General features: G+C 34.8%; 1 protein-coding gene across 9 annotated transcripts in view; it reads right to left on the bottom strand.

Moving 5' to 3' along the window:
- The window catches only part of HMBOX1 (homeobox containing 1), a 177,199-nt gene that overhangs the window by 63,861 nt on the left and 88,872 nt on the right, over positions 1–24,466 (bottom strand). For all 9 annotated transcript variants that reach the window (XM_060102624.1, XM_060102627.1, XM_060102625.1 and 6 more), the window contains exons 3-4: positions 22,011–22,487; positions 14,286–14,371 (exon numbers count right to left, since the gene is read on the bottom strand). In XM_060102624.1, the coding sequence (XP_059958607.1) occupies positions 14,286–14,371; positions 22,011–22,487 (563 nt within the window). The remainder of the gene's footprint in view (positions 1–14,285; positions 14,372–22,010; positions 22,488–24,466) is intronic.

Genomic DNA, 24,466 nt, shown 5'->3' with positions numbered 1-24,466 from the left:
AACAGTAATGTAAGGCCTTTTATCCAGCTTAAGTATATATATATATATATATATATATATATATATATATATATATTTCACTCTTTATTCCATATGGAAACTGATGTCTGTTTCTGGTGTGATGTTGAGAACTATTTTTATTTTTTCATTTTCAAATAGACAACTAATGGAAAAACATCACTTCCTTACAGATCTGAAATAATTCCTTTACTTAAGCTAAATTTCCCAACATAGAAGGGTATATTAATGAACTCTGTTCTGTACAAGTAATACATCTATCAATCTGACAATATGATCTTTATTTAATTACTCTAACCATATAGTATATTTTAATATGTGGCAGGGCAAATTTGTTCAAACTCCTTCCTCTGTTCTTTTTAAAGAATGTCTTAGTTATTCTTATGAATTTTTTCTACAGATGAACTTTAGAATTATGTAAAAAACAACAAAATCCCGTTGTGGTTCTGACTGCTGTCAAAGAGCAAACAGGTGATACTTGAGTTGAATCTGGCCAGTACACATTACTGTTGAGCCTGTGACATGGTATATGTTTTAAAATTGGTGCCTAAAAATAAAATCAGTTACCTCCCTCCCACACCTTAAGACCCATTCCCTTCCTCGTTCCACCTAACACATATAGAGCTGCATTATTCTTTTAACGATAAACAGTGCTCTATAATATGAATGCACCATAATTTATCCAACTAGTCCCCTACTGATGGACACTTAGGTTATGAATAGCCTTTTGCTATCATATAATATGCTGCAATAAATATTCCTGCACATTCATTATTCTAGACATAAGCAAATATTTCTATAGGATAAATTTCTTGAAGATAAATTACATGGTCAAAGGGGGTGTACATAAACATTAAAAAAAAGAAATGTTACACATAAAAAAGAGTAACTGCATTAAAAAATAATATATTATCATCAAGTTGAAGTGTTATCTAAATCTTTATCTAAACAAATTTTATTATTTAATTTATTAAACAAGTATTTAGTTAGTGTCTGTGTGTGAGATAAAGGCAAAAAATGGTTTAAAACAGTTACTGAATTGCTAAATGTTAATAATGGGTTGGAAATTATAGTCTTCAGAAGATGGAATACACTTTTAAAAAATGGTGATAATTAAAAACAGTGATAATTAGGCATATATCAAAACATTGCATTGTACAACCTTAAATATATACAATTTTTATTTCAAAAAACGTTTTTAAATAAAATAAAAGAAGAAACAGAAAAAGACAACCCTATAAAAAGTAGGCAACAGATTTAAACAGGCAATTCACACAAAGGACATGTAAATGGCCAATAAATACGAACTGATGTTTAACCTGAACAGTAATCAGGGAAATGCATTTAAAACTGCAATGATGAAAATTTTTAAGAGAGTAGATCTTAAAAGTCTTCATCACAAGAAAAACGATTTCTGTAACTATGTATAGTGACAGATGTTAACTAAACTTATTGTGGTGATCATTTTGTAATATATACAAAATTCAAATCATTATGTAGTATGCCTGAAATTAGTATATATCAATTATACCTCAATAAAAAATTAAAAATAAAACTGCAATGAAATATGATTTTACTTCTATTAGGTTGGCAAAACGTGAAAAAGTCTAACAATATATCAATTATTGGCAAACATGGAGAGCAATGGTTAGAGTACAGATGCCTACAACTGGTTTGGAGAACGATCCAAGCAGGATGTTCATCAATGTTTATACTGTATTTCATCAAATCTACAACAACACTGATTGCAAGATGTGTCATTGTTTTATGTACCAATAAGAACAGCAGCAACAACAAAAAACCTGTCAGGGCGGGGGGGGGGGGGGAACCCCAAACCAGTGACAATACTCTTTATATACTGACGTGGGATACTTTCCAAGTTAGAAAAGCTTGGTGCAGAATACTGTATATAGCACACCACCTATCTGGCAAAAAAGGAGAAAAGGACTATAGATATACTTGTTTATAAATGCATAAAATATCTCTGCAGAAAGTGATTAACATTAGTCTATTCTAGGAAGGGAACTATGGCTGAGAGACGGAAACAGGAGAGATTTAGTACTGTGTATACCCTCATGGACTTCTGAAGTTTGACCATATGAACATATTTTCCAATATAAAATGTAATTTTTTAAAAATTTTACCTTAATGATTAGCCTTTTATTTCAGTAATAAGAATACATAGAAAATTGTTAAATTCCACTTTAGGGAACTATTCTGTTCAGAAAATATTTTAGATGATTTTTATATTTATTTCTTCCCTTTTATCTTTTTAAAACAGCTTAATTGGGATATAATTCACATACCACACAATTCACCCATTTAAAGTGTACAATTCAATGGTCTTTAGTACACTCGAAGAGTTGTGCAGCCACCACAACTGATTTCCCGTTCTTCAGAATAAGAAAATGGGGATACTAGACAGAATGCTGGTAGGGTCAGCAAACAGAAGGATTATGGGGAAGAGGGAAGGAAGACCATGCCACAAGGGGAGCTGGAGTTTGTCCTCTCTACTTCTTAATTCTGCTCAGGGTATTAGATGTAATTATATAAATAACATTTTTAAGGCAGTTTTGTGCATGTCAAACTGTGGAAGGCTAGTCATGGTGAAGCAAGTTCCCTATGCTAATGTCAAGATGAAATTTAGACAGTGTTTTTTTTTTTTTAATACAGAAACGGAAGGGCTATATTAATAGCTTTTTCCAAAACTGTGGTATTCTCTGATACAACACTAAAACTTGACAAGTGGATATATTCTTAAAGGTTAGCTGCAATGTTGAATGTGAAATCAACTCACTAAACTTTTTCATTAATGTAAATTTTGTTACATTAAAATTTGCTTATGTTGAAAAATTTTTTTATTGTGTTAAGTTTTAGGTGTACAACATAATGACTGATAAATGTGCTTATTGTGAAATGATTACCACAAGTTTGGTTAACATCATCATCATTTATAATTACAAACATTGTGTGTATGTGTGACGAGAACTTTTAAGATCCACTCTCTTAGCATCTTTCAAATATACAATACAGTTTTGTTAACTATAGTCACCATGCTGTACATTATATTCCCGGGACTTATTTACCTTATAATTGGAAATTTTTCCTTTTTGACCACCTTTCACCCATTTTGCACACCCTCCATACCCTGCCCATGGCAACCACCAATCTCTTTTCTGTATCTATGAGTTTTTTGTTTTTTAAGATTCCACATATAAATGATATCTTACAGTATTTGTCTTTCTCTGTCTAACTTATTTCACTCAGCATAATGCCCTCAAGGTCCATCCATGTTGTCACAATTTTTTTTTATCCATTCATACACTGATTTACACTTAGGTCGTTTCCATGTCTTGGCTATTGTAAATATGTTGCAATGAACATGAGGGTGGTATATATTTTTTAAAGTTCATTATAAGTTGTTCCAAGGCTTGAAACATTATGGTTAACATATTTAGTCTCAGGAAGCTTAACTTCAGAAAAGTCAGTCTGGAGAGAGATGAAGGGGAAATGATTGCTGGCTGAACATTAAGTAGTATAATGGTTAATAATCATAATAATAAACAATTCCTATGGCATTTACTATGTGCCAGAAACTTTACATAAACTAACTCATTTAATCTACTCAAGAACCCTTAGGTAGGTATCATTATTCTTCTCATTTTCCAAAAGAAGAAACTGAGGTTTAAGACATTCAATAAGTTGCCCAAAGTTACATAACCAGTAAGTGACAGAAATAATATTTTAAATCCTCAAAGTCATGTACTTGACCACTGCACTATATTGCCTTTACATACTGAAATGCCGTGTCAAGAACACTGGCTTTGCAGCAAGATAAACAGTAATTAGCTGTGTGACTATGGGCAAATGATTCAATCTCCTTTAGCCTCAGTTTTCTCATCTATAACTGAAGACGTTAACACCTGCCTCTCATATATATAAAACAGCACAGCATCCAGCACTTAGTAAGTGTTAAAATACATTATAGCTAAAAATAAAAAGCTCTCTAAAAAGACAGGTGTAGCTAACAAGGTGCACAGTAGTAAAAAGCAGAGCAATTGGTCTTCTACAACTCAGAGCACTATATGCTGTCCTGATAGGTATTTAACACAATGAAAAAGCTGAGCTAAAGACTCAAAATAGCAGGGGCAACAGTGGTTTAAGAGATATAGTTCTTACTAAATATTTTTTATGTGTGATAATTATTTTAACACATAGCACTCAAACATTTCAAAGTCACTCTTTATATCCTACAAAAATCAAGACAAATTGGTAATGACGTCCTTCCAAAAATATCTAGAGATGGAAGGGCTTGCACAACAGAAAATCTATGTTTAAAACAAAGGAGAAAAAAAAAACAATTTTCAGAAAAGAGGATATTCTAGTTCTTAAAACGTCTAGAAATATTCAAAAGAGATCACATTAAGTATGTTTCTAAAAAACTCTTTGCTATGATTCTCATCATAAATAATGACAGCAACCTTGGGGCAATGTTATATTGGACATGTACATTAAAATCAATGTGTCCAAAAACCAAGATGTTGTCCATGGATCTGTTTGGGAACAGATTTAGAGATAGGTCAGTCAATATTTGTAAAACTAACACAAAAAGCAAAATCCCATAGCTTAAGTCAGTGAAAATGATGTTCTTTACTCAGGCATACTAGCACACAGGGGAAGGGCTATTGTTGTATCTAAAGCAAATTCAATTTAGTTTGTGGTCTGTAATCCTATCCTAGCCAACTGTCAAGAGGAAAATATTTCTGCTGAGGGCAAAATCATGTAGAAAAGTGCTGGCAATCTTTGAAGTATTAGTGACCCCCAAATTTCTACTATTCTACATTCTATTTGCTGATTTCAGTACAGGGTACAAGTCCTACAGGATTAGATTTAGACAGTAAGTCATTACCAAGTTTAAGATATTCACTATAATAAAAAAAAAAGCATAGTCTCAGGGGCTTTCCTGGTGGTGCAGTGGTTGGGAGTCCGCCTGCTGATGCAGGGGACATGGGTTCGTGTCCCGGTCCGGGAGGATCCCACATGCCGCGGAGTGGCTGGGCCTGTGAGCCATGGCCACTGGGCCTGCATGTCTGGAGCCTGCGCTCTGCAACAGGAGAGGCCACAACAGTGAGAGGCCCGTGTACCGCAAAAAAAAAAAAAAAAAAAAAAAGCATAGTCTCAAAAGATATTTAGGGAAGAAATAACACAATTCTATGCCAATTCTTCTAGAAATACAAGAGAACACTTCCCAATTCATCTTATGAGGTCATATTATCATAGTAACAAAACTAGACAAGGACGTTACAAGAATAGAAATAACAACACAAACCCAGAACAATGCCCCTTTATGAACACAGATGCAAGAACTCTTAACAAAATATCAGCAAATTGAATCAAACCATATAAAAGAATAATACATCATAATTCAGTGCAGTTTTTCCCAGAATGCAAGGTTTAACATTTGAAAATCAATCAGTGTAATTCCCCATATTAATAAGACTAAAAAACAAAAACCACGTGGTCAAATCAACAGATGCAGAAAAAGCATTGGACACAGTACAGAACATCCATTCATGATAAAAATTCTCAGAAACTAGAAATAGACAGGAACTTCCCTTAAAGGTCATCTTGATATGGGACATCAATGAAAAATCTACAGTTAAGATGGCACTTAATGGTGAAATATTGCATTCTTGCTCTCTAGGATTCAGAAAAAGGCAAAGATATATTTAACATTTAACTAGCAGTCCTAGTCCATGCAATAAGGCAAGAAAAAGAAATAGAAGACATACACATTGAAAAGGAAGAAGCAGAATTATTTCTATTCACAGATAACACGACTGTCTATGTAGAAAATCCTAAGAATTTACCAAAAAAAGCTACAAAAAAATGTACCAAATAAATGAATTTTTAGCAATGTTACAAAACAGAACGTCAATATACCAAAATCAACTATTCTATGACACAAGAAACAACTGGAAATTGAAGTTAAAAATAGTACCAATATAGTAATACCAAAAGTATAAAATTTTTAGATGAATTTAAGAAAATACGTGTGAGACCTGTACTCTGAAAACTACTAACATGGCTGAGGGAAAATAAAGAAGACCTAAACAAATGGAGAGATATACCATGTTCGCAGTTGGGAACACTCATTATGATTAAGAGATTCTTGATGCTAGCTTTACCTATATATTCAACACAATCCCGATCACAATCTCACTACAAATATGCTTTGTCATAGAAATTGAGGCCGACTTTATTTTATTTATTTATTTATTTTTAACATCTTTATTGGAGTATAATTGCTTTACAATGATGTGTTAGTTTCTGCTTTATAACAAAGCGAATCAGTTATACATATACATGTCCCCATATCTCTTCCCTCTTGCATCTCCCTCCCTCCCACCATCCCTATCCCACCCCTCTAGGTGGTCACAAAGCACCGAGCTGATCTCCCTGTGCTATGCGGCTGCTTCCCCCTAGCTATCTATTTTACGTTTGGTAGTGTAGATATGCCCATGCCACTCTATCACTTTGTCCCAGCTTACCCTTCCCCCTCCCCATATCCTCAAGTCCATTCTCTAGTAGGTCTGCATCTTTATTCCCATCTTGCCCCTATGTTCTTCTGATCATTTTCTTTTTTTTCTAGATTCCACATATATGTGTTAGCATATGGTATTTGTTTTTCTTTCTGACTTATCTCACTCTGTATGACAGTCTCTATGTCCATCCACCTCACTACAAACAACTCAGTTTCGTTCCTTTTTATGGCTGAGTAATATACCATTGTATATATGTGCCACATTTTCTTTATCCATTCATCTGTTGATGGACACTTAGGTTGCTTCCATGTCCTGGCTATTGTAAATAGAGCTGCAATGAACATTCTGGTACATGACTCTTTTGGAATTATGGTTTTCTCAGGGTATATGAGAGGCTGATTTTAAAATGATATGGAAGTGCAAAAGACCTAGGATATCAACAGTGATCTTGAAAAAGAAAAACAAAGTAGGAAGAAATTACACGTTCTGATTTCAAGATTTACTATAAGTTTACAGTAATTTACAGTTTTGTATTGGTATAGGGATAGACATAAAGTCCAACGGACAACAAGAGAGAACCCACAAGCAGACTCACACATATGCATTCAACTGATTTTTGATAAAGGTGCCAATGTAATTTAATAGGGAAAGACTAGTGTCTTGACGACTGTTGACCATTTCCAAAATGATACTCTAACAATTAGACATCCGTGTGAAAAAAAAAAGTTTATTTTGTGAGGATCAAATGATATAGTTAGTTGACCCTTGAACAACCTGGGGGTTAGAGGTGTTGACCTCCCTGCCCAGTCCAAAATTCAAGTATAACTTTACAGCTGGCCCTCCAAATCTGCAGTTTCTGCATCTGTGGATTCAAACAACCGTGGACTGTGAAACACTGTGGTATGTATTTATTGAAAAACAAAATCCACATAGAAGTAGACCCACACAGTTCAAATCCCTGTTGTCTAAGAATCAACTGTAGTTAAATTTAGCTGAAGCTGACACACACTGATGTTAAAAGCTTTCTTAAGGCCATAAGAATTTGAATGATTGTTTCAAAATTTTATAGGTCTCTCAGATATCAAGGCCCTCCAGCTTGGTTAGTTCAAGCTTCAGTTCCTCACCTAAATAAATGTAGCAACTGATGTCAAATTCTTTGATTTAAGATGTATCCCTGAGTAAACTTCAAGAGTTAACAGGATAATTCCTTAATGTATAAAAGAACATATTTGTAGTTTACAAACAATGGTATTTATTCCATTCCCTTCAGAGCCTTCTTCTGCAGGTTGTTATGTATAATACTGCCTACATCTGAACTTTAGGTTATGCTATTTTATCAGACACAGATACCTTCTGACTCTTACTAGTGTATTTCTTCTTTCTGTCATTTTTCACTGTAGGCTTTTTTTAATATAAAGAAAATTAACTTACGTTAGGTAAGAAGGATTTCATAAAGCTGTTGAAGGAATATTATACCTTAAGTACAGACTTTTCTCCATGATCTTAGGAAGCAAGAATTGGGGAGAAACAAAACTGAAAATTACTGAAGGGGGAAAAACCACATCTGTGTCTAACCTTTTAAAATCACCTTTGTCAAAGCTTGTGGTAGAATAAAAGTTTTTAAAATATAGTTTCTACTTTAAATACAGGTGGAAGAGAAATCTTATTTTACACTTGAAAACCAACCTCCCTTAGTTTTTTTTTTTTTTTTTGCAGTACGCAGGCCTCTCACTGTTGTGGCCTCTCCCGTTGCGGAGCACAGGCTCCGGACGCACAGGCTCAGTGGCCATGGCTCACGGGCCTAGCCGCTCCGCAGCACGTGGGATCTTCCCGGACCGGGGCACGAACCTGTGTCCCCCGCATCGGCAGGTGGACTCTCAACCACTGCGCCACCAGGGAAGCCCTCCCTTAGTTTTTTAACACCAGAAATGTATGGCCCCGTACATTGCATTTGAGATGATAAAAGCCCTGGTAGGACAATAAATTTCAAGAATTGTAGAAAACTGATTTTCTAACAACAAAGAGCGTCCTCTGAAATTATTTTCACTCCTATTTTTCAGAGCCATCATCAAAGTGAGAAAATATGGGTATTCAGATATATAGCCTGGATTTTTTCCTACGGAAAAGAAAGGTAACCTTATGTGTTGTGTTTACAAGAAAACAGTTTGGCAACAAATTGCAGAACATAGAAGAAAATGAGAATAAAAGTAAGAATTTTTTGAACCATAGGACAACATCTGTTCTTATTCTTCGGAGGCTGCAAGACAAGGGAAAATCCTAAAATGCACGCTGCAAAAACATTTATATTTGAAAAGATTTCTCCTAATAGAAACTAAAGCTCTAAAACTTTTCAATTTGGAGACACAAGTCCCATCTCATATACAGAAATCTGTGCATTTTATACAGATAATAGCCTTCATAGTGGAGCTCTACATAGAACTAGTAAAATTCATTAGGTAGGAATTGATAAAATCTTGTTAAATAAGCATTATAATTATGTTTGGTTGTATTATAATAGGACAATACCATAGTCTGTGACTTATGCCCTACCAACACTGCTTTTCTAATATAGATATAAATTCTACTTGTTTAGAGCTGCTTTATTCATAATTGCCAAAACTTGAAAGCAACCAAGATGTCCTTCAGTAGGTGAATGGATAAATAAACTGTGGTACATCTAGACAATGGAATATTACTTAGCACTAAAAAGAAATGAACTATCAAGCCACGAAAAGACATTAAAGACCCTTAAATACATATTATTAAGTGAAAGAAGCCAACCTGAAAAGAATATGATAACATTCTGGAAAAGGCAAAACAATGGAGACAGTAAAAAGATCAGCGGTTGCCAAGGGTTAGGGGAGAGAGAGGGAAGGATGAATAGGTGGAGTACAGAGGATTTTCAGGCAATGAAACTATAGTATCATTTCTGATACTAGAATGGTAGATACTAGTCATTACACTGTTTTCAAGACCCAGAGAATGTACAAAACCATCTAAACCTAAAGTAAACCATGGACTTTGGGTGACAATGTAGGTTCATATTATAATAAAGTAACACTCTAGCGCAAGATGCTGAGAGTAGGGAAGGCTGTGTGTGTGTGGAGGGGCAGGAGGTATATGGGAACTCTATACTTTCTGCTCACTTTTGCTGTGAACCTAAAACTACTCTAAAATATAAAGTCTATTTTTAAAAAAAGGTATATTGACATTTTAGTTGGTTTTTAGTGTCTGGTCTGAAGTTCTACTTTGTAAAGAAATTATCATAATTAAATTGAATATGTAGTGCTTTTACTCTTCATTTTAAAGATAACTAAGAAAAGGGAAGTGATCTGAATACAGCTGGAACACTTCTGAAACTGTTTCAGAGCTTCTCTTTATCCAAATTCTTACATTTTGGGAATGAGAGTCACTAGATAGGGGTAAAGTGCATACTTGTTAAATGTACTTAACAGTTTAAAAACAGAACGGAAATTTGACAACTAGAAAAGATACTTGGAAAACATTTGGTCAAACCCCTCGTCTTATAAATAAAGAAACTGAGGCTCAGAGAAGTTACGTGATTTGTCCTGGATCACAAGGCTATTTGACAGAAGGACTAGAATTTTGGGATTCAAAAGTTTAACGGTCACTTTTCCATTATACTGCTATCATTCAAGAAAAGAGAATTATGATAAATTTCTTAAAATTCAGAGATGGTTAATTTTTCTTCTTTCACTTATTTATTTTTAAGAGGACATGAATCTAATTAGTATATTTATTTAGCTGATAAGCACTCACTCAAGCACTGCCCATTTACTCATTTATTCTGCCAGCGTGATTTTTCCCAGAGGTCATTTAAAAAGCAAATTATGTTTTAAGAATTCTAATAGCCCAAGAAAATGTTTCACCCTGAAAGGAATATAAAACATATGTATTTATTACTAAAGCAAAGGCTATGTATGTTCCCCACCCCACCACTGTTAGTGAGAATTTAGAAAGTTGCTCGACCTCTTACAGAGGTAAAAATCCACCCTTGGTGGGAGCAGCTGTGACTCTGTGAAAAAAGCTACAAATAACATGCTGGGAAATTCAGCAGGCACTGTTATTATATCCTGTTTATACTGTCATTCTTCCTATCAGTAGGATATTATTTATACAGACCCCACCCATGAACTTCTTGTTTATCTTATTATAGAAATCCTCCAAATCTATAAAAAGAAGCCTCTGTATTTTGTTTCTGGAACAAGCCCATGTGTTATAATTTTGCACCTCACTACACATTTTTATTTAGCATTTCCTTTTGTTATGCACCACCCGTTCTCATTTTTATCCCAAGGTTGATTTATTTCATTATTTCACATATTAGAGTTAAACTTAACTGACTTTAAGAGACTCCAATACAGGACAGATTCCAGAGCACCATATCCTAAACTTTATTTTGGGGTAGATTTCATCAGGTAGACATTCTTTTAAGATACACTTGATTAATTTGTTAAGAAAAATGTGCCTATATATTAATCAGGTACCCCAAGGAGTGAGCCCTGGGCACCTGGAAGGCTTCCTCACTCGGGCCACTCTATCTCAGGTGGGCCAATTATGAGGGCCAAGCTTCATACTGATTCTCACTAACTCACCATTCTCTAGCCAGATGTCTTTTCTGGAATGAAAAGCACTGCCCCTGAGTTTAGTCTGATGGCTAGACAGGCTGGGTGAAAATGTAACACAGTAATACATGAGAAATACATGAATTCAGTTAGTTGACCAAAGGGAAAATGAACCAATCTGGTTATAAATCATCCTCATTCCCCTGCCTTATGTAAATAATTGAATTAAAGTAGATAAAAGAAAAATACAAATTCCTTAAGGGCAGGAATTCATGCTGCATTTGTTGAGCAAATTAATATTTCTAGAGGGGAAACATCACTGGACAAAGTCATACTGGATAAATTTTCACATGTGTAGCTTGTGTTAGCTTCACCAGTACTCCCTTTCTAGGTAAACATGAGATCTTCAGAGAGTATGTGCAATGCCAGACTCTGAGCATGTCTAAGAAAGATCTCTGCTTTTAAAGAATACTACTATAAAATGCAGAACTGAAATGAGGTTTAACATCTCAGGGTGGTAAACTAAGTGTATTAATTTCAGAAAAAAGAGAGGTCTACATGGGCTAAAGTGATCAAAGAAGTCAGAATGAGGATAATAACTGAGGTAACGTTGATAAACAGGAATTGATAAGACCAAGGTGAGGAGGTAAAGGTATCCTAGGCACAATCAATGATTTATTAGCATCCAGGTGAGCAGAATACTAAAAACGGCACATTGCTGAATCCAGCTAGGGATTATACTGAATAGGAGATGGATATAAAGAGAAGGCTGGAGTAGATTATAGAGAGTTTCATTTTCTAGACAATGGAGAACCATTAAAGATATCTGATCAAGGGGAAATGAACCAGCTTTTGGACTAGGAATGAAGAAGAGGAAGAATAAGTTGGGGTGAGGCAGAAATGGGGGGAAGAAGTTTTAACAGTACCAAATCCTATGATTACAGTGGCAAAAGAAAAGTCCATGTGTTATAACAGATAATACCTGTGTAAAATGTTCAACTCTTGCTTTCAAAAACAGGAGATGGCATCATGATGACTGTCACTGACTGGGGCAATGTTAAACAGTGCCAATCCATTGAAGTCAGTATCAGGAAAGCTTACCAGTCTCCTAGAACTGCACTTCTCACACCCAGATCACCTGGAGATCTGGTTAAAATGTAAATTCTGATTCAGTAGGTATAGCGTGATACTCTGTATCTTTATATTTCTAATAAGCTTCCAATACTGCTGTCCTGTGGACTACATTTTGAGTAGCAAGATGCTAAAACATCTTTTAATTTCCCTTTCCAAAAGGCAGTACTGGGGAGAATGGATACATGTATATGTATGGCTGAGTCCCTTTGCTGTACACCTGAATCTATCACAACATTGTTAATCGGCTATACTCCAGTATAAAATAAGTTTTTAAAAAACTTAAGGAAAAATATTGAATAGAAAAAACAAAACAAACAAACAAACAAACAAAAACCCCAAAAAGGCAGGATTTGATGAATGGTATAACTAATGCTTTAGATATGGCTAAGAAATTCCTTTTAAAGGTATTTTATTATAACTTACATCAACGTCTGATGGGTTTCAAAAGATATTATTTAAAAAGTTCAAGACGATTCAAGATTCAGGGTATTCAAGACATTCAGAAATATTTCCACTTGGGCAACATCAACTTTATAATGCTGTTTATAGCAGTACAATTTTGTCTTTTTTTTTTTTTTTAAGGCTGACAAGCTAGAAGATACTATTGCTACTAATCTTGAGGGCTGAAATAAAAGTCCTGAAAGACAACGCTCCATCTTTCCATAGTGCACATCAGTGGGTTTTGGTAAAACCCACTTAACTTGCCCTTACAATACCCTTAGCACCATGCCTTAATCCTTGAAGATAAAGGTAACAATTTATTTTAAATATCCTACTGAAAAACAACTGAAGATTACAAAAATTAAATTCACACACTGTCCTTTTGTTTAAGATTTCGAGGCGAAGGGACATGCCTTTAATTAAATTTTTTTTTTTTTACCACGAACGGAAGTGTCATTTATAAAAATACATTACTAGTGTAATATGTTACACACATATTGGCTGACCTTAGATTCTTGGGGTGAAATTTAAGACTTCTGAAATCTCAAGTTTCATTTTTAACCAAATAAATGGTCAATAACAACCTTTTAGGTAAATGAGCTTCAATATGTATCAATGTCTAGAGAACAGAAATAGTATCTTAAAATTGGAAGGTACTGTTAAAGATCAGATCCAACTATATCATTGTAGAAGTAAGAAAGTGAGGTGCAGAGGCTAAAAAGCCCAAAGTCACAGAGCTGCTAGTGGCATTGTTAAAAAAAGGAAGGGGAGGAACAAATTAATTTTCATATCCATCAATGTACAACACACAACAGTGTATCAACTACAACATGTAGTTTAAAGTTTCTAGTTCCTCTCATGACTAAGACATAGTTGATTTTATTAAGGTCTATAAATCATTGATATCTAAGAAAGGAAGACTACAGACCAACAAAGAAAACACATGCTACCCCAAAATTCAAGAACTCCATAAAAAATGCAATCTGAATAGAGAATGACACATATACACCACATACTCAGGATGGGGCTGCGGTGGGGTGGGTAATGGGATGGGATATAAAAAACAAAGAGAAGACACTGATAATTCTTATCTTCTCAGTAATGCTTTGAGGAAAGCTTTCACATACAGAAAAGTGGTTGAAAAAACACAACTTCCTTTACTCTCATGAATCATTTTTTAATTGGTAAAATCGGGAATTGGATTTGGAGGACTGTGAAGCTTTTAAAAATACGAAATGTAGATAGCAGTTGGATGTGCATGTGTCATAAGCTCTGTCACAATTACAAGAAAACCAGAGAATCCTTTTTTAGCCATAAAATAGGGAATTTTGTGCTTATTACAAATGCTGTAAAATTTACTAGCACAAGTAAAAAAAAAAAAAAGTCACTGGAGAAGTTCCAAGATGTCGGAGACAATGGGTTTTAAATCACAGGCATACATTATTATGCCTAAGTTGACAGATCTGCACTGCAATGCAGAAATGCAAGCAATATTCCAACATCTGCACCAGAAGGCAGAGACTAGACAAGATTCCAGAATAAAGGGCTCTTCAGCTCTTACCTGTTACCTGTGCAACAACTGCTTGGGAAATCCTCCGATTGGCAAGAAAGGCTTTGATTTCCTCTTTTATCACACTGCTGTCCCTCCTAACAAAAACAGAAGACAAGACCAACAATGTATGTTGAAGGTAGAAATCCTCATCTTTGCTAAGAAAGGTGAAGCAGAGAGGTGGGGAGAACACAGAAAGAAAGGACACAAAAATAAAGGTAAACAGACCAAGCTTGTGTGAAAATATGAAATTAAAACAAACCAAGAAACACCAAATATTCGAGTCCTAAAACATCACACCATCAGACAGACGCTTTAGTGAATGCCACAGTAGATATGTCTCATACCAGAGGATGGTTAATCGCATGCTGTTTATAATTCACATTAGGAACAAGGCTGCCATATGGTATATACAAAGTTTCATTACTGGGTAATGAATATATCTTACACAGACAGAAATCCTAGAAAAATAAAAAGCAACAACAACAACAAAAATCAGTTGTGAGTAGACTGTGGTTTCGCATGTTAACTATGCAACTGCATAAATAATGTTCAGTTCAGTTAAAAACCTTTGTTAAAGGAATAGAAATCATCATTCTCACAACTGCTAAAATATTAGCCATTTTAAGAAGGCTCTGCCTTTTAATTTGCCTTCTTTGTCCTGAATAAACCAAAAAAATTTTAAGCAGGATGGGTTGAATATAAAATTTTAATATAAAAGACATTAATTTCCTAGTACATGTAATATACAGAATGCTTAATACTTAAAACTACACTATATTTTGTGTCCTTGGGATTACATATTATAGACCTAATTTTTTCTTCACTAGATGCCTTATAAATTTTTACTTATTTAAAAATTCAACAAATTCTCAAAAGACTAGACATTCACTAAATGACAATGAATGGCAAGACTTCTGTTTCTCCACCAGAACAAACAGAAAACTTCAGTAAAAATTATACTTAAAGCCTTAAAGACCAATTTCTCTTTGAATGTTCAAAAGGATTACATAAACGGATTTTCATTCAAGCTCAAAAGTAACAGAAGAGTGGCAATTTATGGTCTAACACAGGGGGTCAGCAACTATGGCAATGGACTAATCTGGCCTCCCACCTGTTTTTATACAACCTATGAGCTAAGAATAGTTTTCACAGATGAACATTCGCAATCAATTTGAGGACAGGGAATACTAACTTTGAAGTAAGCAAAATATTATCCTCTCCCCACCAAAAAATTCCATTCTTCTCATTAGTAGGCCTGTATTTTAAAAATTGTATTCGATTGTTAATTATTCTATATTGAATTCTGCAAGTAAAAATTTGTGACCATTTGCTTTCCCTATTGTATGTAAGTATCTATATTATATCAATTTTGCCTCTTGGCCACAAAGTCTAAAATGTTTTCCATCTAACCCTTTACAGAAAAAAGTTTGTGAACCCCTGATCTGAGACAAAGGGATCAGGACATCTTTACAAATCATTTTGTGAATGATCCACGGACTCCTTATAGGAGCTCAAGTCTCTCTACAGATTATTTGGAACAAGGAAAGAAAGTATCCTATCCCCAAAGAATCAGCTGTGATTCACTCAGAGCAGATTTGCAGTCCTTTGCTGAGGAGGAGCTGTACACTCTGTTGATGAATTCCATGCTCCCTTTCAGGAATTCTGGAAAAGAGCAGAGAAGTGATAGAAGGGACAGCTTCCAATCTGGAGCTCCAGTCTACTACTCCTCATCTACTGGCTGGAAATCCTGATCAAAAAGATTCCCAAAGGAAGGAAATAAAGAGGCCACTGACTAATCCAATATTTGAAATTTCTCATACTGATCTAGATACTCTCTAGATTCCTTCCACAATGCTTATTTATATTTGAACTATTTCTTTGAAAAGTATCATTCTCATTTAAAAATTATGTATCTGAAAGAAAAAGGCACAAAGAAATACATTTTAATGTCAAACAAAATAACTGTCTACATTACCATATGGCTGTCAAATATCCATCAACAATCAGTAGAGCAAGAGATAAACTTCAGGAGTATCTATTTCAATTGGCTTATGTAAATAGAACAACCAAATCATTTGGTTTCTGATACAGATGCAAAACTAACCTGAAAAAATTTAAATAAAACATTGCATTTCAATGTATAGAATGTCCCTCTAGGGACATGAAAACTGAGTTTAAGAGACTATCTATTAAGGTTAAATAAAAATGTGCTTTTGTGGGGAAAATGATTAAATGGTATTTTCTTGATTACTGATTTAAATTGGAATTTAAATCAATTTATTTAAAATCAATTTCACCTAGAGACTAAGTCACAAAGAGGAGATAACACTCAATTATTCCAGTAGGGCATATCCGGTTTGTGAATTATTCACAGCCCTGCAGTATGATATTACCAAGGACTGCAGCAAGACAGAAGGAACCCCAAAAAGTCTGCAAGAGAGCAGCAGTTCACTTACCCTCTCTCAGAGACTATATTTTTAGATCCTTGGCAAGTTTCTAAGCAGCCACAATGAGTTTTAAAAAAACCAAAATACCCGCTTTACTCAACTGCTTTACCAGAGAGAAGCTTTTTCAAGTTGAAGAAAAACATAAAACTTAAAAGATAAGAGTGTGCTTGGGCAAGTCATTTAATAAAGCTGGTTACATCATCTGGTAAAATGAGAACATTAATACCCCCCACCACAAGCCTTTTAAGATTTTTCTCCAAGCACTGAAATTAAATTTAAACAAAATTTAATATCAAATGTATAAAAATTTTTTAAATTCTTCAACGTAAAACTTTTTGAAACTGTAAAAGCACTACATAAACAATGACTATTATTTTATAATACCCTGGAAAGAATCCCAGGAAAAGAATAAACAAACAATCTGCTCTAAGTATGTAAGACTGAAGTAAACATCTGCATTGGGTATTTTAAAGCACCATGAAAAGACTTCTATACAGTCAACTTAGATACAAGCGTTGTGTCATTTGGTTGGTTACACTAGGTATTTTCAAAATAGTAACAGCATTTAACTTTCACTGTGTCCAATTCTCTTATGTATTTCAAAAACTTCCATTCTACTGGGTTAAATTTGTTCTTTAAACTTTCACATATTCCCCCTCACTCATTCCACCTTCTTTAACGACCTGCCTCTCCTAATGTTGTCCACACTGTGCCCTGTGAAGTCACCAATTTCCTGGTGTGAAAGCTCCTTCATTGACTCCAAATCTAACTCTCTCATCTACTCCTTACTTCCTCTCTTCATCTAAAATTTGACATCTTTAAGGAGAATGAATCCACTTTTCCTCCCTTATCTTATAAAATCTCACACTTCTCATGATTTCTACTCCTCCAGTCTTATGGAATAAAAGTGAAGTGTAGGCTGATCTTTCTTTGACTCTATAGTTTATTTCCAAGATAAGCTACCACTCTATTTGTATCTAACCACTTACATACACTCAGTAATGCCTCTTCGTGAAATTACCCTTTTTAAAGACATCTTAAAATAATAATAATTGCCACCTATTCAGAGAAGTTCTCCCTGATCCTCAGAGCTAAAAAAAGATGTTTTCTTCCAATAACTAACTTTACCATTTTGATTATACTACTCACATGCGAATATATTACATGCTATTCTGTATTATAGTTGTTCCTGATCTGGTCTTATCTCTCCTACTAGCCTACAAAGTCCTTTAGCACAAACATTGTGTCTTATTCATCATGGGGTTTGCATATAATAGTGCTTAATTTGTTCCATGAATGAACAAATCTGTAGTTGAAGATAAAAGGTTGTAAAATGGAAAACCTGATCTAGATAATTTATAAAACAGCTCTAAATTCTTAATATCAAATATGTTTAAGCTTCTCAAAACAGAATGGAAGAGAGTTATGTACACTAGCTCAAAACGGTAATACTTCCTTTTCTGGAACAAAGGCTATTAAAGACTGAATGTTTAAAAGTGGTATGTTTTAAGATCTTCCATATTCTCTTAGTTGATATACACTACACATTCTGTAGGACCCTTTAAAGTAGACATCTATCTCCAAGACTTCCAGAGATGGAGCAATACCTACCAAGACGGACTATTTCACAGGTGGGAAAATATAATTACACACAAATTCTTTCACATATGAATAAAACCCTTCTCCCTTTAATTTCTACTCATGGAGATAAAGCATAATTTAGAATTTTAAAAGATAATGTTAAAACAAAAGCTATTCTATCTGTGTGAACAACATGGTAACTGATTATTATGTCTTGTAGAACATAAATCCCTACCTACACAAGTAAATAAGCTATTTCTAGGCATATGGATAACCAACTCAGAAGAAAGTCTCAGGATCCTAGATAACATACTAAACACTCATGAAATTTAGTACATGGGTAGTTAGGAATAATCTTTTATATGACATTGTTTATTAATTCTGATTAAGCCTCATTTCAATTGTTATTTTATATATACACAATAGGACAGATACACTTTAATAGGTACACACTATTATATTAGCAGATGTACATATACACCTATATATAAACATATATATTAACAGATGCTTTTAAAAAATATTAACATGGAAAATCGGTCTTTATTCTAGCTCCTGGCTTTAAAGTCCTTCCTAAAATGTTATATTCAACAATTTGCTGAGAATTCACATTCTAGTTTCCCTTTCATTTTTTTTTTTAACCCTGATCAATCCAAAAATGGAAAAAGTAGCAGTTACTCTCTTTCTGATTCTTAACAAGCTAATCAGGTATACAGTTACAAATTAATCAAGTTTTACAAAAAAAAAAAAAGCCTCCTTTGCATACCTTGAAATTATTAGGAGTTAAGTTCGTGGACCCAGTGGATTATGAAATTTGAAAGCTCTACTTATGGCTGAGTGCTCTGGAGGTTGGGGAATGTAAGCATACAAGAGGTGAATTACATATGACACATGTAGAAAAGGAGGCAGGAAGGCATTCAGGTATCCATTCTCCCCACCTAGAGACCACCAAATCCAACCCACTATGTCACCACAGTGTTGAGTGGGCAAAGGGCAGTGTACCTCTATGTGGGCACAGGGTACTCAGAAAGATTCACTACTCAAAACTTTCTCTAACATTCTACCAAATAAAAACTCATTAGGCTAGTTAAGTGATTGATTTGACGTGGCAAATATCACATGGGGGAAGGGGGGGGATGAGTCCATTATGGCTTTCACACTTTGTCTTGAGTTACATTAACCACCATTCCTAAAATTTTACTGAAATCTACACATGTGAAAAATTTATTTACAGAGGCAACAGATACCAGCGACAGACACACTGGTAATAGAGACGTGGGTTAGAATTCAGCTCTGCCACGTAATATTTACGTTTCCTTGGGTCAGTTACTTAATTTTGGTGAATCTCAATGTCTCTGCTGTACCTCACACACAGCATGGTTGTAATGATTAAAAGTGAAACCAGTCATGTAATCAACTTCTCCCTCAAACCTAAGGATTGGTACTATTTGCAAACTTGAGAAAAACAAGAGGTGGGCACAAAGGAAGAGTGCAGATGTGGGTGAGGGCACAATGGCGGAGGACCACAGAGCCAGAAGGTTCAACGAGACCACTAGATGAGTAGAGGACACCACAGGAGTTCTAAGAAAGAAGCCATAAAGTATCCTAACTATGCAACAAGGTAGGATGTATGTAAATTAAATACTGATAACAATTATAAACACATATATATCTAATGATGACACCTGAATGTGTGTAACTGCTGGATTTAACTACAAACCCTAGTCCTGACTAAATAGGTTTTCTGTTTATTTTGAGGACACAGTTGAACTACAACATTATGATAACCTTAGAGTTAACAGTCAATTTTTTAGATCATTATAGTCAAGTTTTAGACTCTGGACAATCTTCCAGAGACTTTTGTTAAGAAGAAAGTTTTCCCAAATTTCTTGTTAGGCTAACACACATTTGGGAACTATTATTTTTAAAGCTCATTAAAACTGATTAACGACGGCAACAACAACAAAAAACAGGCTAGCATTCTAACAAATTTTATTGTTGATACCCACTCTACTAGCATAATTAAAAGCTAACCTTCTTACATTTTAACTACTAAAGTAACTTCTATTTGCCCAAATGGTCCTCTCTCTTAATCCTGACAGTGATATAGATGTTAAATTCAAAAGGAACATCTAAACTTTGGCCAGCTGTTTAAGCAAGTGAAAATGAATTAAAAGCCAAGCTGATCTTTTATATTCTTAAGTTTCACAAAGCTTAAATAATAGGGCCCTGTAGCTGCTCTATGAAACTATTCATTACAGGAATTACGTTGAAATCTATTGGATTGGCCAAAAAGTTCGTTCGGTTTTAAGTAAAAATAAAAGACATTTTTCATTTCCACCAAAAACTTTATTGAACAGCATATTCATTAACTAAATGAACTTTTTGGCTGACCCAATAGATACAATAGTCCATTTAGCCCAGAATTCCCTATATGGCAGTTCCACCCTAAAAATAAATTCAGGACAGTTTGTTCAAAAGATATTTTACCTTTGTGGTACTATAGGATAGATGTTCCATATGGCAGTATTAAGTCACCATTATACTATCTTCAAGTCCTAAAGTCTTACAGAAGAACTACAACTCATAATCATAGGTTATAATTTTATTTGACAAATTCCTGCTCCAGTTTCTTTCATATATACTGTAACTAATCTACCTGCAGGCTCTCCTCCCTACTACAGTAGCGATAATCTACTGAAAACAATGCTTTTATCAACTCTTTCCTACAGACCTGTAAGGACTCCTTTAATTTCCACCAAGTTAAACATAAATTATGCATATGGAATTCAAATCTTCCCAAAATCTGTACCGCCTCTTACTATACTATTCTTATTACCATATCTAGCCAATCTGCAGTTTTTATAAGACTAATCATGTCTTGCCTTTTCTACCTGTTACCATTCCCTTAACTTTAAATAAAGCTCCTATATTTCAAAACAGAAGCTATCCTTTAAAGCTTAGCTCAAATTCATCTATTCACTTGACATACTAGGCCCTTAACGTGTGCCAAGGACAGTTCTAGATCCTGGAGACACACAATGGAAAGCACATCAGTGCTGCCCTCAAAATGTCCCAGGTCCAGGGTGAAGCCTTTCCTAATCACCTCTGTTGAAACTGGACTTCTTTTCTCAGTGTTTCAAACTCTAACTGTTAACACTTATTTTGTAATAGATAACATTAAATTTGTGTGTGTGTGTATGGCATCTATTGCTAAAATTACAACTTTAGCTTCTTAAGGGTAGAAACCATGTCTATTATTTGTCTGCTTAAGAACATTGCTTTTTAAACAGGTGCTCAAAATTATTTTGTTGATTGGCATGTTGGAGGGAAAAATTAAGAGTATACATATCATGATAAAGCCATCCTATCAGAAAAAGTACTTAACAATGGATTTAAGGATTATAATATGTTTGTTAGAAATTCAGAAAATTCAGATGTTAGTGATTAGAGCCATAAAGAGAAGGCTAACCTTTGCTTTGATAACAGAATGGAAAAGACTTGTCAAGCAGCAAAGAGAACTTAAGTAGAGAAGAATATTAAATGTTTTTGAATTAAAAACATAAAAATTTTAATTTTTTTATCACTAAAGGGGAAGGGGTCATCACAGTTCTTATAGGTAAAGAGCTGAAATACAGCTTCATTACTCAAAATCAGTCTTAAGAACATAAACATTTGGCGGACTCTGAATAAGAAAGGGACTAACCTCATTAATTCCTCTACTTTATCATCTACATCTAGGTCCTCTTCTGAGGCTTCAAAACTGTATGACCTCTGACCCATGCTGTTTGCATGGTAGCGAGTTGGTGACATCTTTCCATTGGATGTGGATAATCGCTCGTTATTCTCCCTCCCATTCTGATTGGTAGTACAAGGCTGTGGGGAGGTATCATAACTGTTGCTAGGTGATGGGGACATTCCAGAATGCTGGGTCTGTGTGGAAGCTGTCGCTGTAGAGGAAGATGCTGAAATATTATTGGTAGTATTCCCATATGAACTTCCTCCATAGCTGGACCTTCTTCCAAACTTGTCGCTATGCTCTTGATCAAGACGGTCCAAAGTTTCCAAGGCATGGAGAATTTCATGTTTAGTCATTCCAGTACGTCGAAGGCGCTGAAGCAGATCTATCTGCTCTATGGTAAATCTGGGTTCATCTGTATAGTGAGACATGGTTTCCAGCAAACTAAAACAAAAAAAAATTTTTTTAAGTTCCTTTATTTACAATATCTACCAAAGAATATATCAGTATGTATTGAGAATGCACAGAAGATAAAATATTTCTGTATCAACTCTTTACTGAAAATGATTAAGACATTATTATTAACATATTATAATAACAGTAATATTTTGTTTTATCAGCAAAACTGACCTAGGAACTCTGTGACTTCACTACTGTAGACAAACAGTTTGGTAAGCTTAGCCCAAGGAAATACTAATAACCAGCAAGAATATTTAAATGGAAAAGTAAGAGAGGCACACAAAAAAATTTATCAAGCACCATTTCACCCACCACTTTTCAATTTCATGAGTTTTCATCTCTGTAATGTATTCTCTCTTAATAGTTATCCCAAGAAATGGATCTTTCGTGATTGTGGCCAAACTGAACTATTCATTTTTCTTAGGAAATTGCTTCTCCATTATGCTTCCTTTAAATAACACAAGATACTGTATCACACCAGAAAATGTCTCAGAGTCAATAACAATATTAAGTTCAAGGGAGTTGTCAAATATCATAAAAATTCTCACTACTTGAATTCTTTTCTTATAAAACCTGACTTTCTTAAGATTTTTTTTAAGTGGGAATTTCTTCTGTTTTTATTTTTATAGTCCTAGTGCTGAAGAGGTTGCATGGCATGCAGCAGGCTCTCAGTAAGTGCCTGCTGATGGAAATAAATGTCAAAGAGTTTTCTCATCCTTTCCAGGTAAACTTCTACTCTGGGCCAGCTCCCCTAAGCTGTTGGAGATCTGCTTCTCTATCCCTCTATACTAAACATTTACTGAACATACACTCCAGGCAGGCACCGGGCAAGAGCTTCATGTAATGTAATCTCAGCTCCTCATGACAACCCTCTGTAGTTTTTTTTTTAAGTTTTATATTGATTGATTGATCGTTGAGGAAACTAAGGCTCACAATGCTTTTGTATCTTACAAACAAGTCTGATTAAGACATAGAAAAGATTTAAACCTTACTGACTCCAAAAGCATGCATCATTCTGCTTTCCAATATACGGCAGGACTTACTGGAATCAAATGATATGGGACACAGGCTTTTGTCCTTTTTAAATCTCCAGTTTAAACCACTTAGATAAAACCTACTGATGGACTAGGGGTCCTAGTAACAGTTTTTTATATTTAAGATCCTTGCTCCATCTAGAATTTATATTTGCCTAATGAGTGTGAAAGGATTTGAGCTTTATCTTTTCCCAAATGGATAGCTCATTTGTCCAATATGCTTTACTGAGTAATACATCTCTTCTCCTCTGGTCTGAAAGGCCACCTTTATCATATACAAAATTTCCACACAAATCTGTATCTACCTTTGGAGTCTCTATTCTATTGCAATGATTGCTTTGTCTTCTAAGTCCTTTTAAAAATAGCAGGCGGGACTTCCCTGGTGGTGCAGCAGTTGAGAATCCACCTGCCAATGAAGGGGACACGGGTTCGATCCCTGGTCCAGGAAGATCCCACATGCCGCGAAGCAAATGAGCCTGTGTGCCACAACTACTGAGCCTGCGCTGTAGAGCCCACATGCCACAGTTACAGAAGCCCGCGTGTCTAGAGCCCGTGCACCACAACAAAGAGTAGCCCCCCTGGCAGCAACTAGAGAGAGCCCAATGCAGCCAAAAATAAATAAATAAATAAAATTTTTAAATAAATATATAAAATTAAAATAAGCAGGCAGAAATCTATAATTTTTATGTGAAACGGTTCTAGTTTTAGAGACAGGCTCATTAAAAATAAAAACAAACATTTTGTGGACCTAAAATAATATGCTGCACATCATCTGTGCCCATGGGCCACAGTATCTGCCTTATACCTATAAACATTTTCTTTTGCCCTCTTCTAATATTCATTTGTGACAAGCTATTCATCATAAAAGTCCTGTTTTCATGATTATTACATTCTTTCCTGATTGCCTAGTTTTTTTCCTTCAAGGTTTTA

This window comes from Mesoplodon densirostris, chromosome 6 (assembly GCF_025265405.1).
Source record: "Mesoplodon densirostris isolate mMesDen1 chromosome 6, mMesDen1 primary haplotype, whole genome shotgun sequence".
Lineage (NCBI taxonomy): Eukaryota > Metazoa > Chordata > Mammalia > Artiodactyla > Ziphiidae > Mesoplodon > Mesoplodon densirostris.
This window is presented reverse-complemented; position numbering and strand designations above follow the sequence as displayed.